The sequence below is a fragment of the Fulmarus glacialis genome, unplaced genomic scaffold, assembly GCF_000690835.1.
Source record: "Fulmarus glacialis isolate BGI_N327 unplaced genomic scaffold, ASM69083v1 scaffold49481, whole genome shotgun sequence".
Lineage (NCBI taxonomy): Eukaryota > Metazoa > Chordata > Aves > Procellariiformes > Procellariidae > Fulmarus > Fulmarus glacialis.
Genome location: NW_009194370.1, coordinates 1 through 19,876, shown reverse-complemented (window position 1 = coordinate 19,876; position 19,876 = coordinate 1). Strand labels below are relative to the sequence as shown.

Genomic DNA, 19,876 nt, shown 5'->3' with positions numbered 1-19,876 from the left:
CCTGTCAAGGGAAGTGTCTGGTTTGCCCCAGACTAGTGTTCGAGAAGGAACCAATGTGTTTACAGGAATAAGGGCCAGGGGCAACACAGAGTGAGACAATTTGGTAACGTTGTAGATGTCATCTGCCCTAACATTGGCAGGTATAGTACCACTTATTATAATTTGAAAATTTATTTGAAATTCTATTAAGTCACACAATGATGAAATTATGAGTTCAGTTCAGAATAGCTTGTGCAGAATAAACGTACACCTTAGCTTATGCTTCATGCATTTCCTTTTGTATGTAAGTTCTATAAATTTAAAAGTCTCATTTTAAAACAGTGCTTTTAAGGAAAGGAAATTCTGTTATTAAAATAAAAATAGTACTTATAAGCACTAAAAATTCTCAAAGAATCAAGAACATGGGATACATGCACATGTGGTCTATTAATAAACAATGTTTTCCCCATATACTTAATTTCCTATGCTAAGATTAGATTATGATGATGATGACAGCTGTGCCTAGTTTTCACTAAACTCAGTGGAAATCCATCACTCAGAACCTTTAAAATTATTTATTCAAGCAGTTCATCTGTATGTAGAAAATTTGAATAAAGCTGTTTCCCTCATGTAAAATCCAATTAAAATCTTAATGTGAATCATGGCTTACTGTCAGAAATAATTATCGAAGTATGCCAAAACAAATAAACCTTTTCATCCCATAGGCTTACCAGCAACATCTGAAAGTAAAATCAATCAGAGAATTCAGTGATGGAAGATTTGGAAAGACTAACTTATAATTCTTCATGATCCTAAATCTAAAAATCTTGGATAAATAAGTATAAGGTCATACAGCTCCAAATTTTATTCTCTTGTCTTGGAATGAAGAACATAAACAGTCTTATTTTAACTCCTGGAAATGAATTTTCAATGGTGTCTAAGGAACCGATATAATTTGAAAATCGTATATAAATATCATGCTGACAAAAGCATTTTATTTCTGGCACAGTGGCTTCCAGAATCTTTCTCTAGTGAAACAGAAGAATTTTAAGGAAAACCTGATAATGCCCTATAATATTTATACTCTTGACTTTATCATAGTAAGGACAATGCTGCATCTTCTACACAAACCAACACTTCAGTTGAAACGAAAATAGGGGTTAACTTACATGTGGGAGCGTTAAGTTCATCCATGCATCAGGAAGGCAATTTGTTCCAAGATTTAAATTAATCAAGTCAATAAAAATGTCAATAAATACTTTCTTTTGTATAAAACCTAATAAAAGAAAGTCAATATATTAAAAAAATTATATTTACCATTTTAAATGGACTTCTTTTGTTAAAGGAAATCTATTTTTTAAATTTTAATGGCCATACGGGAAAATTATTTATTTTGCTATTATGTATTATTGATAGTGGTAATATCTTTCAAGCCAGACATAAAATTTTCTCATTTAAAATAAATCATGTGTGGCCTGTCCAATATCAAAATATCAAATATTCCAATACACTGCATTTCTTTTGATACTTGTCCTGATCTGCATTGTGATCACTAACCCATCCTTACACAGTCTACATTGACAGTTAACCATCAGTTCACAAATACCAATCACACACATGTTCTGTGTATTGAATACCTACCAACTTTTTCTTTCACTGTGCTCTATTTTAATCAATCATAAAACTATCTCTACTCTTGAAAGCAAGTGTGTGTTAGAGAATATGATGGAAAACACAGACCACTGTTTGTTAAACTTTGAAACAAAATTGAATTGCTTAAAAAGCTTCTCAGAATTGGCTTGTGGGAGTTATAAATAGCTCAGTCAATGTTATTTTAAAGAAATCATAAGACAAAAATAAGTAAGTGCAACAAAACCTATTTGTTTTTTAAAATAGGCATGGATTTTCTTATAAGCAAATAGAAACTTCAAACTTCATGCACAGTATTAAACCACAAAATTATGTATACCAAAATTCAACAGACAGATATGAGTCTTTTCTTTCAGAAATGGACTTTGCTGGCTCAGTGAGGATTCACTGCGAAACCTCTGCAGTAACGACAAAAAATATAAAACAAGTTTCAAATTATCAAACTTTTGAGAGACAAAGCTGATCTGTATGGCTAACAAACTTTTTTCTTTGAAGTGGAAGAGTGAAGTGAAATTTATGAAGAAAGATTTAAGTGGTAGGAATATTAAGAATGTGTTTGAATATTAATTTCATAATGTCACTATTCAAAATCAAGTTGCCAGTTTGAATTAAGAGTCTACAATCTCTGTAGACCTGTTTGCCTCCAATCAGCAAACCAGGAGTAATGCCCTTAATGTCTTAATACAGCAGAGAAATCCCATAGATATATAAGCTTGGAGAGAAGAGGAAAAAAATAGATTTGAGAAGCTTAAAGTCTTTTGGGACAGGAAGAAGGAAGGGAGAAACACATGGACTTGAAGCCTTATGTCCTACCATAAATTTCAGCACGAAAGCAAAAGCTGGGAAAAAATACTGGCAGACTGATAACAGTGATCTGATGTCACCTCTTGAAGGTTTTTGAGTTATCTACTTTGAGAAAGAACATCTTTTAAAAATCACATGAGTTAGGCTGTTCACTGAAGCACCTTGGATTGCTGATTGAATAATTTTAAGGTAACCAGAACTTGTATTTTGATGAGAACTTCAAGCCACAAGAATCAGATTACTTCCATATGGCACAATAAGAAGTATCATTATTGGGAGACTTCCCAGAAGATTCAATAAACCAGGTAACTTCTTAGTGGTTCATAGGGAGAATAGGCTATGGTCCACTACGGAGCCAGTGAAAACTTTGTATTAAAATAACAGGAAGAATTTTTACATCTTATTTGCAGTCTCAAATTTTTTTTTTTTTTGTCTAGTACTTTATCATGAAAAGCCCAGCTATCATAATTTTTATTTCATATTTTACTAAACATTTCCCTTTCCACATCTGATTCCTAGTACTCCGGCAATCTGACTTCTTTCTACATTATCTTACATTATCTTTCTACACTATCTATCTACATTATCTTTCTTACAATATCTTATTGAACAGTTTAAACTGTTCAATTCCTACTATGATTTCCCTATATGACAATAAAAAATGCTGTTCCTTTATTTCCTATGAGTTTCTGGCTTCCTAAAATGAAATTGAATTTTGTTTTTCTGCATAAAATTCTAAAAGGATACTAATATCCTCGTGTCACTTTTTGTGAGGCTACATGACTTCAGAAACATACCTAAAAAGTATTTGAGGGGCAAGGAAATTAAAGAACTTGAATCAAGAGATAATGTCTGAAATGGGATTGAAGGATTGGAGTCTAAAACATCAATCACAATTCATAGAACTTTGATTGGATTGTAGAACATGCTAGAACACAGTTTTCAGATAAATTTGACATTGTTTGATGTAAGCCTATGGCAAACATGAATTATTGTAAGATATTTAAGCACTGCCAGGTGATCTGCAGTGTCTACCCATTTTTCTTCCTCTGTGGCAAATGTGAAGAAACAACCGTCTCCTTCACTCAGAGCTAAGCTACTTTCTATCTATTAATTATAGAAATGCTGATGTGATGTAGGGTAATTTCTTTTACTTTATTACCTCCTCCTGAAACATCTGATGTGGGGCAATTCCAAAGTGTCTTCAAAAACTTACAATAGTTCAAAAATTTCAAACGAAGTGTGACCTAATTCCTCCTCATGACATACCTATGAGGAATGAGGGAGTCTCAGAATGAGAGAGGAAATCCCTCATAAGCATATAAAAAAGATATCAAATAATTTTCCTCAATGTATTTTAAGATTTTTTTCCTAGATTTAATGTATTTGTTTTTATATTATAAAGCATAGAACTGTTTTTGAATATGTGATTATATTACAAGACAAAAGGTGATTCATCAATTTAATTCAGGGGTTGCCAATGTTTTATAATCATGGAGAGATGCTGTGAGTAGGCAGCTACACATATGGTGCTGAGAAAAGAGTACTGGTGTTCTGCAAATGGTACTTTGAAAGTGGTAAAAGGAAATAATGGCGTCTGGGAAAGAATGGGAATACAATTCCCAGAATCAGCTTTGTCCATCTAACAAGACTGGTTTCACAACAGGTACATGCTTTACAAAATCTCTTTGTTAAGTCCAAAAAAAAAGAAACCAAACCCAACAGGTTTTTGTTGAATTATGTAGGAGACTGAATAGAAAATTAAATGTGTAGAATATTAAATGTGTAGAAACACTTTTAATTAGAAGGGATAGCAAGCATTTTGGAAAAACAATCAGAATTCAAAAAGATTTTGAAAAACTGAAGAGATGGTCAAGATCAGTAAGTAAATTTCACTGGAAACAGATCAAAGTACTCTGAGGAAACAGGTTGCACAAATTAATACACTTATTACATTGCAGATAAAACCAATCAGGAAAGGACTTCAAGCATATTGGAGAAGAGGATTAGAATTCAAATTGGAGATATAGTCTAGGATAAAAAGGACACTATCCAATAAGAATAAATGTCAAGTGCCACACTGGGCTGAAATAATGAACTGCATAAAGGCCACAATGGGCATCTTACAAAGTAAAATTTCTATAGAAAAGGCTCTAGGGATTATGGCAGATTACAATATCACCAGAAAGTACATGAGAAGACACTGTAAATAATCCTTGCATTCTTTTCAGCTGTTAAGGCTTCCGCTGGCATACAATTTTGGAATTTGCAGATCTAGAACTATGTATGGAAACTAAAAAGCACCCAGAAGAAAGCAGCAAGAATCATCACAGGCTTAGAAAACATGTCCTCAGAGGCAAAGGTTGAAGGAATTCTGCTAGTTTCATCTAAGAAAGGAAGATTATGAGAAAACATAGCAGTAGTTTTCCAGTTAAAATGAAATGTTACAAAGAGGATAGGGATAACTCCCTCTCCATAGCTGCAGTTAGGAAGAATGGCAGGAAATAAAATTTATTTGCAACAAAAATATTTCAGATAGTAGTAAAAAACCATATAATCAGAAGGACATCAAAGCACTAAGGAAAACAAACCACACATTTCTACAGTGGACTATTTTAAACGCTTATCAAAAGAGAACGAGGGGCAAATACTGGATACAGATTGTCTGACTATACTTGATCCCATTTTTAGACATGGATGGCTTATTGATATCCCTTTCCAACTACTTGTTATGATACTAAGATTTTGCTAGTATTTTTCCAAGGGCAATGTATCCATAATTTTCAATCCTAATGCTAAAAATGTGATACAGCCCCTGTGCATCATGGAAATGACTTCTGTGTTATAGATTCTAAATATACTTTTGTTCATTACTTTGGTTTTTGTCTTCTGCTGTTGGACATTCTGGTGACACATTTTCAAACTTTTTCTAATCTCATCATAGTTAAAGTCTTCCCATTTGAAAACTTTGAGGGGAAAAACTTGGTAGTATGTGACTTAAGAGAAAATCCTTAGAATTAGCAAAGCCACGTATCTAATAAAGTACCCTGTATAATATATATCCTGTGGCTTATTAGGCAAAGTGTAACTAAACATTTTTGTTATATGAGAAATTACAAATGAAGATATTTCAATGATGAATCTTTTATGATCAACCATATAATGCACAGTACTGATCTCTTTTTCTGATCCCTACAGATTAACTCTACTTGGGTGGATTAACATCCCGTAATGAGGCATGCATTCAAAACCTACTCTATTTCTGACATACTATTTAGACCTAGAAGCAGCATGAATATATATGCAAGACACACAAAAAAAGACTGTATGTGTGTGTGTGTCTGTGACTATATGGTATATCTTCTGCAATTACTAGACATATTTTATATTGAAAGTAGAGTTGATCTTGATTTAGAAAAGGGTTGATTTAAAGGTGAATGACCTCACATTCATTTCTGCCCAATTATTTCTAGTTCAACTTCATCACTGCTGGAAGAACTAAGTAGGGTCATTAATGATTTCACTTTAGCTGTGTTTTGGTATAAATCATTGCTTTTTCCTTGATGATAGAAATATATTCTGCTGGTATGCTTTGCCTTGATTGGAAATTATCAAGTAGAAAGTTGCATTTAGAACATGTAGAATTATGAAATTATGAAATCAGATACTACTTTGAACAATTCTCATTCTTAGCTCCTAGATTAAAAATCAAGATATAGCATTCTTATTGCAACTCTCACAAACATTTTTACAGGGAAAAAAAAGTGGTTCAAGCTGTGAAGTATATTAGTCATACCCTGGCTGTAAGAGTATTTGCTATGGGAAGACTGATTTGTGCAATTAATAATCAGCAATGGAAAATGGATCTGTAGGAAAGTCTTCTGAAGGACAAGTCTAACAAAAATCTGTAAAAGCTCATGTTAAACCTTATCCACAAGAGAATAAAAAGTAGCAACACATACAGATATGGAGAGAAGGTATGACCCAAAATTCATAGGCTACAGAGGTCAAGGAATCATTTAACAGCAATAATGCACTGATTTTCCACACATTTATCAAAAGAAAATCAGTATTTTCAGAATCCATGAAGCTTCTTGAACTATTAAAGACTGATGGTAAGATGACAGTTAACTCCAGTGGTTATAATGTATTTTGACTCAGCTAAATGCAATAAACCATCAGATAGAAGTTGTGAGTCATCTCTCTGTCCACGTGTCGTCAAGGTAACAATGTATTCCATTAGTTTTATTCATTGTCTTCAGATTTACAGAAGTCAGGTATAGAAGGGAAAATGTAAACATCTATTGACGATTCAGCACTGAACATAAAGAAATGCCATATTTTAACATTATAATACATTATGAAAAAAATATAAATTTTACACTCATTAACCCTGCAAGGCATTCTGTTAAAGTGTCCACGTATGTTACAAGAAGACTGTGAAATAAAAACTAACAGTTTTCATCTATTCACTTCCACAGAGACTCTCCAAATCAAACTCAGAGGAGTAATCTGGTCTTTCATTTGTCATCGTATCACCTCCCTGTAGTCTTCTATTTCTCTGCCAAGTAGCATTCCACAAATGAATAGCTTTCTGGGGGTCAAATTTTTTGATCTCTGGAGAGTTCATCTGAATTATCATAAGATCTGTCACACTTTCAGACCTTAGTTTAGAGTGCAAATGCATCATGGTGAGTTTCATTTGACTGAAGCCTCGCTCTGTTTCAGCTGAGCTTGCCGGCAGAGTTAGGATCAAATCTACCAATGTCAGGATGTTAGGATACTTCTTTGAATAATCTGAATTCACTGAATCCCATGTCAACGTCTGGATGTTCTGAAATCTAAAAGGCATGGTAAGAAGTATAATTATAACTAAGACTAAATGTATTTCCATAATTCTTTTGAGTAAATCAATAAATAGACACAAATGCCGTTTTCTTATTACCTGTTATACAGCTCTAACTTCAACATGCTCCATTCAGTTTCTACTTCACCTATTTTCACACTAGCAGCTTCTAGTATGACTTCATAATGCTTAGTCAAGACAGACACTTCCTTTTCACCAAATTCTATAACAGAGGCAAAATAAAAATATTTTTATGCTTTTAAAAAATTTAGAAGGTGCACTTCAAATTGCCACTCTCACAGTTCTATACCTTGTTTCATTTTGTCAGGCCATAGTTTAAAACTTCCAATAGTAGTTGCTCTCAAAACATCTTGACTTGCATCGCAAAAACAATCACGTAGCCTCTTCACTAAATTACTTAGTACTTTAGTTCGTACTGCTGAAATATTTCCATTTCCAACAAGCTGGTAACCATGAAAGTGCTGAATGGTCTCCATCAGGCGTTCCTTTGGGCCAGCTCTGAAAGATACAGAATACAAAACAATATATAATATTCTTTTTCTAAGAGATCATGGTTCAGTTGGTAAAAATGCCAGACCTTGTTTGATACATGTGGAGTGTTTCCATCGTTGACTGCACAGTTGCAAATATGTCTGCAATGGAAGAGTTGCGATCCAGAGTAACACGTGACAGAATGTTGAGGACATTGATGACATCCAATAAGAAGTGAGAAAACTTGACTATCTCCATTCTCAGAAGGACACGTAAAAGGCCTTTGACCTTCTGCCGGTTTGAGGCTCTTGAATCTCTTTCAGTCTGGAAATCAATATAGAAAAAGAAAGCGTCAGGTATGTGGACCAAAATTAGCCATAGCAATTAATTTTTCCTGAAGTTACATCCAAATTTTAAATCATTTACCTTACTCAGATGTAGAACAATTGCAGGATAACCTTTAAGGAGAATTTGTAGAGCTGTTTGTAGACGAGGAAGCCACTGGGAGCCTCCAATGCGAGAAGGAATAGCTGGGCGTAACTTAATGGCTTCATACGTGGCTTTGAGATTATTCTTATTCAGAGGTGAGTTATGATAAAAGTAATACATATTTCTCAAGACGTTGCTTAAGATGTTGTATAGCTTAATATTTTTCAGCGCTCCTTTGTAAGCCAGCTTTAGGCGGTGAGCGAAACAATGCACAGACTGTACACAAGGCTGAATTTCCCTCAGAAGTTTAGCTACCCCACTGTTTTCTCCTACCATGACATCTGTCCCATCACTTCCAAACCCAACTAATTTTCTTGACCAGTCTTGGCTTGCCAGCCTGAGTTGAAGATTTATTTGTAATATTTCCTCAATTGCATTTTTTATAGTTGAAGCGTCAGTTTTGTGAACAGGTTGAACCCCAACAATCTGGCAATGGACTTTTCCTTCATTTGCAAAGCGTACATAGACAACTGCAGCTGCTTTGAGTATACTGTCTGTGACTCCATCGCTAATAACAGAAAAGAATTTACATTTCTCCAGTTTCTCTTTCAAAGCTCTTCTTTCTACTTCAGCAATAAAATGTATAAACATTCTTGCTGACTTGTCATTTCTAAATACAGAACCAATATCCACTCCTTTCATATCATCTAGTTTGCACATCCAGTCAAGGTCTGTAAAGGGACGACCAGATTTAGCAATAGCATGGCATGTTCTAAAAATATTTTCTACTCTGCCTAATGTTATGGAGTTCATGCTCTTCAACATCTGCTCAGCAGAAGCTGTATCTGGTGAAGCAGTACTGGCAGCTTCCATGCAGGTAGCCCAGGCATGAGCTTCACTACTCTGGTGTGTATTTATAAATTCAAGTTTGAAGTCATCAGTGCCAGAACAAAAGTTATTAATATTTTCCCCCAAATCCACATTATGCTTACGACATGGTGCACAAAACATTATTCCCCTTTCATCATCATATTTTAACCAGGAGTATTTTGTTAGCCATATTTTTGGAAACTGGCGATTCCTCTTTGTTCAGCTTCACTACTCTGGTGTGTATTTATAAATTCAAGTTTGAAGTCATCAGTGCCAGAACAAAAGTTATTAATATTTTCCCCCAAATCCACATTATGCTTACGACATGGTGCACAAAACATTATTCCCCTTTCATCATCATATTTTAACCAGGAGTATTTTGTTAGCCATATTTTTGGAAACTGGCGATTCCTCTTTGTTCTCTGTCTTTCCCTCTGTCACCAACTTCTCTCTTGCTAGAAGAATTACTCTTGCTTTTAAATTGCTTCAGTGCTCTTATGGCTATAATTTAAAAAGAAACAACTAAATATAAATTTGTTTTTATTTCATAAATTATCAATTGTATTTTTTATTTTTTCGTCCACATTTATTTTGTTAATTTGGGACTAGCCTGTGACTTGAAATAAAAGAGAACAAGGAAAACTGAGATCTACTCTTAAATCACTCGGAGGCTACCCAGGACGCTTGTAAGAAATGGTTAGTTTTGACTCCAATTTCCTTTCGACTACCAGAATGTGCAACCAGTAAAGTGCAGCAGCATCAATACCACTTTTGAAACAGAGGAAAACAAACAAAGTTAGAGAGTGGAATTCAGAATATCTTTAAGGCAAATGTCTCCAGAAAATACTACTGAAGTCACAAACCTATTACAAAGCCCATTACACCTGACATTAACAGGAAAGTTAACTTGGAGCAAGTCCGTAAATACATAATCAAATACCTGTCACAAATGTGTAATATGTTCCATGGCACATGTAGGTGACCTGATCTTCTTAAAATATATTTATCTACAGAATGATTTTATTACTGCTTTACGAAAGAGGAACTGTATAAGCTTCACTTTTTGTTCTCAAAATGGAAACATTCTTAAAGCATTGAGATTGTTCTCAATATTATTTTCCCAAATTGTTCTCAAGATGGTCATTCTTATATTTTGTAGGAGCAAATGCCATAAGCTGACATTTTTGAAAATTCTGTCTCTAGAGCTCGTGAATCTCCAACTTCTGGCAAGTAATTTAATGATTCTTTTAGTACACTGTTGCCATAAGTCATGACTGTGAAAAGAAAGCAGTCAAATAATCCATGCAGAACTGAGGCAATAAAACTAGAAATCTGTTCATTGGGAAATAGCAGAAGTGAAACACTGAGGAAATGACCTAAGAACAATCTGACTCCCCACCCTCCTTATTATGATGTACATCAAGAGGCAAAATTAACAGTTACATTAAGCTAATCATAGAAAGAAATGCCATTTCTGGTGCTTTAAAAGGTCTTAAGAAAAAGAGTCCTTGTATCCCATTCTTTTCTATTTTACAAGAAGGGGCAAATTTTCACATACGCATTATACAATTTGTAAGAACTGTTTGTTCCCATTGTCATAAAAATGACAGTTTGTCTGCTCCATTCTATTCTGAGCATCCTTAAAGGTCATAATGTTAAAAAGTGTTAGGAACATGCAGTTTAAATACATTTCCACTATGAGCGATTCTTTTAAAGAACTTTAAATCTGAGTAGCAGCTGTGGTCCACATGGACAGCAAAAAAAACTAGACCACAGAAGCTTTTTCTGACATGTGCCCAAGTACCATACCCAGGACCAAAAAGACAGAAGGAGAAGCATTCTTAACATACAGTAAAGATTAAAAACCTTCCCTAACATTAGAGAGCCACAAAACTGCAAGAAAAAGGTGAAAAAGAGTTGGGGGGCAGGTTGATGGATCTGCAACTGCACAAGTCAGAGGAAAGGTGGAAAGGACAAAATGGTTGTAACACCTCTATAGTGATGACTGCTTCTTGAGGTTTATGGGCACCTGTAGAAACTTACTGTTGATTAGAAAAATGGGGATCGGAGTACTGTGAGCCACTGTGAGGGATAAGATTCCCTGTGAGATGGACCTTCAATGTTACCAATCCTTTTCAAGTTTTGAATTTTTTTATTTCAAAACACAAGGGTTTAAACTCTCAGAAAAATATGTTTGGGATATCGTGTGTCTATAAGTGATCAGTTGTATGTGTCTTTAGAAAAGACAGCATATCCTACAGTGCGTGAGAACAGTAAATATACAGCTAAGAGGCATGAATCAGATCAACTCTATAACCCATTTAAACTATGATTATACTCATTACAAATCCTCCCTTCTAGTATATTCTTACCACGCTTACCTAAGGAAATAAAAGTTATGCCATTGTGTTGTCTATATATCTCTATATCAATTTGTTTGTCTGCCAGTTCTCCCTCACTGATAATTTTAAAATGGCCAATTTGAACCAAGTTTGTCAGTAGGGTAGAGTTATGAAGGTCCTATAAATTTCTTTCAGATCTGAGGTACAGGAAAAAGGTCCTCATAATGCTCCCACTGAGGAAAAAGCAGGGACATGACCAGCTTTTATCCACTCTGTGGCCAAGAGGCGTAAGTCAGCCTAAACTCAGTTCCAGACCACACACGGCATCCAGTGTATCCTGGCCGTAGCTGTGCAAGCAAAACATGTAGGTAAGATGGCATGAAAGAAAGACAACAGTTGGGTTTTTTTTCAAATGAGGCTAACAGACATGGAAAGGAACAGGAGATGGACTGGTGGGAGGAAACTGGGAACATGGGAAAACCATGTTGCAGTGATACTATGGAAAGAACACAGGATACAAAAGGAAGCCAGCATGTACTACTTATGAAGCAACCTCTTTTTCACATAAAAGTTTGTCATCAATCAAATCAAAAGGAAAACTAGGGTAGAAAAAACTACACAAGGTAGAATTGTTTTTCATTCACATCTTTTTAAAAGCGAGTATCATTCACTGATACACAGGGTGACATTGACAAGCATTTATATATGTTTCAATAAGCAGAACAGAAACATAATAAACAAATGCAAAAAATTAATTAGTGAAGAAATTAAGATTATGAAACTAAGGTTATGAAAATTTCAGTTTCAGTGAAACTCAAAACAGAAGAATAAACATTCAAAAAGGAGCATTAAGAATGACAGTAGCGTAAGTGTACACTAGATGTGCACCCTGTGAACCAGGACTGTGACATTTTAAAGGGACATAAGAAATAAAGAGCAATCACCATGTCTCAGTTATAAGGCACAGATATACAAAAGAGACTGTTTCTTAATGATACACCAGTCAGCAGAATATTTTCATACAGGCGCTATATGAAAATATTTCCCTAAACTGAGGAACTGTAGTAAAGATTCAGATTATAAATTTACACAAGCACCAAAATATGAAGAGATTGTAAATCTATACTAGAGATGAGAATTCTGTTAATATTTTATTCCCTTTTCAACATATTTTACCAAAACACTCAAACAGATTTATATTCCCCTCCATTTTCACTAAGAAAAATGTTTCTATAACAATTTCTGACTAGAAGTTTAGATGATGATCTATGCAAGTTATGCACCAGAGTCTGCAGCAATGCTATAAGGGATGAATGAATGAAACAAACGCTGAGGCTGAATTAAATTCATCTAACTTTAGTAGTCTAAAAGCAAGTAATATGGGATACTTCTGTCCTTAGATGAAAAAGACACGAGTCTCAAAAATATGATTAATTTCTTCCAAAATATTGAGATACTCATCACCCCCTGCAGGTGATTTTCACTGTAAATATTTACTTCATTTATTCACTAATTATTACTGATTCTGCTATGTTATATGTCTAATCTTCACTAATTAGCAAGAATTGGGATTTTAAATTTAGAATCACACAGGGTAAGGTATGCTTGTTGCTGCACAGATGCAATGAGGAGAAAGGAGAGTTCCTCTGTTATGCTGATTGAAATCTTAATATTTGGATATATATATTCAAATGCACAGAAACGTATATAAACAAGTTAAATATGTTTCATAAAAGTAATTGGATACACAGATTTTTAAACACCACGGGCAAATAGTCACAGATTTCTGAAATTAAATAACATACATGATTTAGTAAGAGAGATAACAGGAGATGTAGGTGAAACTAAGTCAGTAGAATTACCAAATTTTCTATTACCTGTAAGGAGAGGTATTGTATCTATTCTGGATCTCTGATTTTTTTTTTTTTTTTGGGGGGGGGGGGAGCTTTATATCCCGAAAGTTTAGGCATTTTCTACCTATATCATTTGTCTAGTAAAAGATACTTCCTCTGTCTACAAACTTAACCTTTCTTATTTTCAACTTTTGAAAAAAGCATATTGAAAAGAAATATAGTCTTAGAAAAGGTAAGTTAAAGATGACAAACTTATTTCTATGCTCACATACGGACTTCACTCTCTATTCACATCAAAGTCAGATCATGAGGATTACTGTTGTAATCTCTTGAATTGTTTCTACAAAAGTGCTTGGGAAGAGAAAGCATATATAGACATTATTCAGGGTCAGCATATAATTCTGACTGTTCCACTCAGCAAAATATTCTATTAAAAAGGTAAAATTTCAGCTGAACTTTAATATGCCTATCTGTTCCAAATCTAGCAACACATTAAAACTCAATTGACAAGTCTACAATTTGAAAAGAAATAGCAATACAATTTGGTCATAGGCTGTCCTGTATGTTTCACTGGTTCACATCATAGCAGACTATTTTATAGTTTTATAAACAAGTATTTTAAACATTTTTTGGATATTGGATACAGAAGTTTTTTAAACCTGACTGAAGTTTATTTCTGATGAATAATCAGTTCTATAATTCAAATTGGAATGGTTCATGAGGATCATGACTGTGAAAAGCCAAATACAATTTAAAATTCCCTTGTGTAATTCAGTCATAAGATGGAAAACAAAAGTGTGGGATAGAATCTATTTTGATCTGTTTGGTAATGCAAAACATTACCAAAATTGCATTCTCTGAAGCACCTAATTGAGACATTCCAGATGTGTGCTAATTGAATCGACAATAGATGTGGTCATAGGAAGAATATAGTGCTAAAGGGAGTCAAAGGGGATGAGATCTAATGGATGGTTAGTTTAATTTTGTTGATAAGAACAGAACACATCCAAAGAGACTGTAGAAGAGAAAAGAAAAAAAAGTGTTAGTAGCTCCATTTAAGACCTGCTACAGTTCTTCCTATAAAAAAGCAGCATGTTAACAAATTGATCAAAAGAGTCAGTGAAATTAACAAATACTGCAGAGCCACCTTGAGTTTGGGCAATGGCACTTGGAATAATAAAAAAATAATAATTTAAATATTTCCTTATCAAATGAAAGACTGTGTCAGTAGGTAGTAAGATCCAGTATAGGCTGTATTTTTTGTCCATCGGTGCTTAGAATGGTGAGCAATGTGCTTCCATGGAGAACCAAGTGTGCAGGATAGAACAAAGTTGTCTGTGATGAATCTGCAGTTCTTTAATACTTTAAATTCCTAGGAAACACAAAACTGTTTACAATTTTTGTAAGATTTCTTTTGTAAATACCAAACAATTTTAAAATATATTGGCACTCCCACTTTTTGCTTTCATCTCAGCAATTTGTTAAACATATCTTGAAAAGACATCCTTCTGACATTTACCAAATATCCTGTGAGAAAATTGTTTATTTCTTCCAATATAATAATTTCTCCTTTGTTACTCTCTGTTTTGCTTGGATTTCTACGTAATGTTCTTCATCTAATCTCCATAATGCCATAGAAAATAAGCCTAATATTCAATTTTCAGAACAACTTGAGGAATTTACTTAGTTGAGAAGATTGGTAGATCTATTCTATTTAGATTTGCCCTATAGTTTATGCCTCGTGTGCTTGTTTGTGTGGATTTCCATTATGAATGCTCAGAGGACTGCTCAGGTGAGTAAGAATTAGAAGACTAAGATGTTTGGCAGCCAATCTAGATCTGTTTAGAGGTTCTCCAAGTCAGGGATTAGTTTGTTACTTTTTTGTATATCCTTTAGAGCTGCTGTCCAACAGTTTCACTGCCAGTGTGCTGGGTGCTTTAGTGTTTTTCCTTCTTCTGTTCAGTAAGAGACTAACTACTAAGGAGGCATGTATTTTCTCTTGAGCATTTTATTAAACAAGGAGAGACAGAAGGATGTGAAAAATTTTCCTGATGTTTTAGGAGAGGAAGGATTTGACTCTTCCTGTGGAGTGTCTATAATGAAGGGAAGTGGTTGCCTTAGGAAATATGGGATGCGATTTATGCAGTCTTAAAGTGTGTAAGAGAATGGGAGGAAGTATTTTAAAGACAACTTGCACAGCTTGTGCTTCCCATCCTAATCCAGCTATCCAAAAAGATAAATATCTTGACTTAATAGTCACCAGATAGCAGAAGAATGCTGCTGCATGTTCTTTGGGACCTTATTTTAAACAATAATTCCTTACCATTGTCCCAGAGAACATGCAACAGCATTCTTCTACTGTCTGGTGACTATTAAATCAAGATGTTTACTTTTTCAGATAGCTGTGCCAGTCATCTTTTAGTGAATATAGTATCAAAAGGACAATATTATAGAAAGATAAAGATTTCATTTGTCTTCTTGCTAATTATTACAAATGTACAAGGAAAATAGTTCTGTCTTAAACATGTCAAGAATATTAGAGTTTGTATTAGAAAAAATTTTTTAGTTTTCAATATCTTAATGAATAAATGATTTAAAAAAAAAAGAAAACCTTGTAAGTGGAATGACCAGTCAAACTGGTATCTGTGTTTCACCTCTATGGCACTATCTAATGATTACAAATGTAAACACTTCTAGTTTCACATGGCATTATATATGCAATACTATCTGCTAAATTAATCTCTGAAGAAGAGTTTGGAATGCTTACACACACCCCCACACTCCTACACTATGGATAAGATGCTATACATCTCTCTAAAGGAAAACTGTTAACATCTTTCTGCCTAAAATGGGTTCATGCTCAAAAGGTAATTGGAATTTCTCCATAAATATACATGAAAAGGATTTCTGAATAAACAAATTCAACTTCATTGTGCTTTTGTGGCCTTATTACATTGGAAGAGTTGGATCCAAAATTGTAAGTGTATGTTTACACATTGTATTTCACGATCTTATAATTTTAATATGGAACACTGGTAGTAACGAAACCCTCTGCAAATATGTGTTTAAGTACTTTCCATCTCAGTTTAAAACTGCCTTACCTAAATTATTTTGTAACATTTATATAGCAGTAGGAAGTTTTGCAAGAAAGTCTTTTCAAGCATCCTAAGCCTAAGGTTCCCATAATTAGAGGGTAGGCACACAATAAATGCATGTACAAAGTAAAAAAAAAAAATGTCTGAGTTAACACTTGCAAATCACTCAAAACAACTGGCACACATTGACTTGAAGAATATAATGGTTAATAGTTATAATAGACCCTACATAATAGTTTCATGAAAATACTGATTTCTTTAAAAGTGTTTTAAAATAATATAGCTTCAGTGTTCACTGAGCTATGAATTCGTAAACAAGTTAAAGACTTGCATCTTTAAGCAAAGTAAGCATGATACGTACCATTCTTAAAAACATACTACAGAGACACCTTTTAGAGAAATATTAAGTACGTGGTCTTGAGGATATAAAGCCCATAGCAAAGACATTAAAAACTTTCAAGTAGTCTGTTATTTCACATTTTCAATATTCTGCACTATGACTTTACTTTTATATGTAGCAGGATCTTTAATTGTAGTATGATCTTTAACAATATAGGTAATTAATGTTTAGTAGTTCTCAGCAGTTACTTTAAATGTTAAGTAGGTAACTAACAGTCCTTCAGGAGTGAAAAGGAAAAATTTTTCTTACCTTTAGGTGCCACCTGTAGAAACTGCTTATGAAGTGTAGTAAGTTGTGAAATGGTTAGAGTACCACTTCCAGAGGTCTCTGTATGTGGAACATGTGGTGAAGGAACAGGGTCAGGAATCACTTTTACATCACTGCTGACGAAGAAATCTGTTTCTTCTAAAGTAATTTCGTATTGGATTTTGCTAGAACTCTCAATATGATGTCGTGCAACCTCAATCAGCTTTTCAACACTGTGAAAGTGTAAATGCAGAAAACAATGAGTACTTTTAATACATGACGTTAATAACTTAGGTTCAAATTTTAATGTGTTTACACTTTGAGAGCTTTTCTGAAATAAGAACTAAAAATCCTCTGCATGAATTCTGTACTCAGCAAAATCATTATGAAGTGCACTCTTCCTCTGGCAGCAAGAAATCTTTTGACTATGGTTAAGAAATTTATATAAAGGCAGATCTAAGCCACAGAAGAGACCTGATGGAAAAATATGAAAGGATGAGACTTTCTTTATTCCATAATTTTCATAGGGGTGGAGCATACATGCTCCATCTGTAATCATCCTTTAGCCTATTTCAATGTCTTGTCTTCTGCTCTGCCCCCAAATCCCAGATGTACAAAGCACTTTCTAGAATAGCATTGTGGAGGGGCATATGAACTCCTGTTTCAAGTGTAATGAGTACAATTTATACAGGGAAAGACATTACCTGTCTGTAACATTCGACTAGACATAGGTTTGGCCTGGGGTGTCAGGTCAAAGGACATGATGTTCTGTAAATATTGTGTCTTTGGCAGTGCTTGTTCTCAGGAGAGCAAATAAAACTGGTTGGAAGGCAGAGGCTCAGCCTCTTTGAGCTATTGCCTATTAGAGCCTCCACATCCTACATTCACGTCTCTTGTCTTGGGCTTGCCTTGACATGGATCAACTAGCACTGCCCTAGGTATGCCTCAAAAGTTAGTACAGGCCAGAAACATTTTCCAAAAGGCAAAGTGACCCTTTCTTTTGGAGAGTAAAATCCTTTAATGATATGGACATAGGCTGTTCTATGCCAGATTGCCTAAATGTCATAGAGCTGTCCCAAGCACATTTTATTTACTAGGACAGAAAAACTGTGAAGAAGAACTTTTTTTTTAATGGGCCTTGAAAGAATTTTGAGAAATGTTATACATTGTGGTAATAACAGTAGGTGGAATTTTCAAGCATGTGTAAAGCACAGGAAAGAAAATAACTCCACAATCACTTCAGAAGCCACTGAAATGATATAGAGGCTTCTACTAAATGGAATAACTGGTTGTCTGCTGATGCTTATAAATCTGCTAAATCTGTAGTCTAGAAAAACAGCAGAACTGATAATTACCTCTGCTGCTGCCAGCAGAACCTTCTAATCATCCAAGAAATTAGTTATTACCATTCAGGTATTTAAGATAAAATTAAATTCCAGTTCATTAAATGAAATTATTATTTTCTACTTTTTTTTTTCAAATTATTTGCTTCTATATAAACAACTATCTTTACCAGTTTAGTCTAGTTTGGAAAAAAACATTCCTGTTTAAAATTGGATTTACATTACCTGGACATTTCTGCCAAAAACCTGGATCCAAGCCACTTTTCCATATCTTTATAAGCCTCTTCTGCTTTTGTTGTTAGCTCTTCAACAAATGCTAAAGCTTTTTCTTTTATAAGTTCTAGTCGAGATTTTGCGGCTACTTCTGTTTAAACAGTAATGTAATAATAATTAATATTTACAAAATTTGAGGAAAATTCTCAGTCTTAAGCATCTAAAGTTTAACATGTTAACCTGTTTTTAGGCAGTAAAATATTTATTTAATTTCTCACATTCTTGAACAAATAGGGGTGAACAATCACCCCTATTGCATGACGTATTTTACAAAAGTGCATCTTCTATAAGCATCAGAATTCACAAGGTAACAAATATCTTAATAAAACTAATACAGAGGTGCAGGGGATGTTTAGTAGACAGTGACATTAAACTAAATTAACACTATACAGCAACAGACCTAGAAGCTTAATGATGCAAGTGTGAGTACCCTGTTACGGATAAATTTTAAAGAAAACACATCTAAATCATTATGTATGTTAATCACAATAGAAGTTTGCTTTTCTGTTTCTAACCTCCAGCCCTTTAAAATTAACCTCACTGGTTTTGCTCCAAGCTTCCTACATATGACTGTTTTATACCCTAAAATTCAGGTTGCATTAGAAAAGAATTTGTTTAGTGAACATTAAGAAAATAAATAACTTCTACCAAAATTATGCATAAAGTATTTACACAAAACTTTTAAAAACATTGAGAATTACATGATTTTTAGTTTTCAGAATGGGAAGAATTGAGAAAAAAAAAACCAACGGTTTCTCACTGAGAGGCTAATACTTAAAAAAAAGAGCTAAAAGGACAAGAAATGGGAACAAGTCAGCAATGTCCAAAGGGAAAAGGATGCCAAGTGTATGAAAAGGAAGCTAAGGTATGTATTGAGAGACACATGGAACAGGCACTGAAAGATATTCAAAGCCTTACAAAAGAAGAGTAAAAAAGAGCGCCAGTAGCTAGAGATTATTTTCAATCCTGAAGGCAAATTCAGTATTCAACTTGATTTTTCTTTGTATTTAACCCTTTGTACTGCAGAATTTTTCAAACAATTAATATTATCTAGTAATTGGTACAGTGATTTCAAAGTTAAATATTGTAAAATTATTTACATTATAATCCTTATTCCATATGCTACTAAGTTTTCAGAAGACTTAGGTTTGGGGCTGAAACTGTCTTTAGGCAACCAATGTAGAAAGATGGATCCTGAAAAATACAAGGTACGTCCTTTAATGTTATTTCTCAGTGTCGTGGTTTAACCTGGCA

The 19,876-nt window shown here is 34.1% G+C and overlaps 1 protein-coding gene across 1 annotated transcript; it reads right to left on the bottom strand.

Annotated features, from left to right (window-relative positions):
• Positions 1-6,898: 6,898 nt before the first annotated feature.
• Positions 6,899-18,713, bottom strand: LOC104084031 (zinc finger protein 862-like; the record flags this gene model as incomplete). The annotated part of the gene is made up of 7 exons (XM_009587735.1): positions 6,899-7,274; positions 7,379-7,502; positions 7,590-7,798; positions 7,878-8,095; positions 8,198-8,931; positions 17,010-17,239; positions 18,575-18,713. Coding segments are annotated over 7 exons (2,030 nt in total), but the record flags the coding sequence as incomplete, so codon positions are not given.
• Between the last annotated feature and the right edge of the window lie 1,163 nt (positions 18,714-19,876).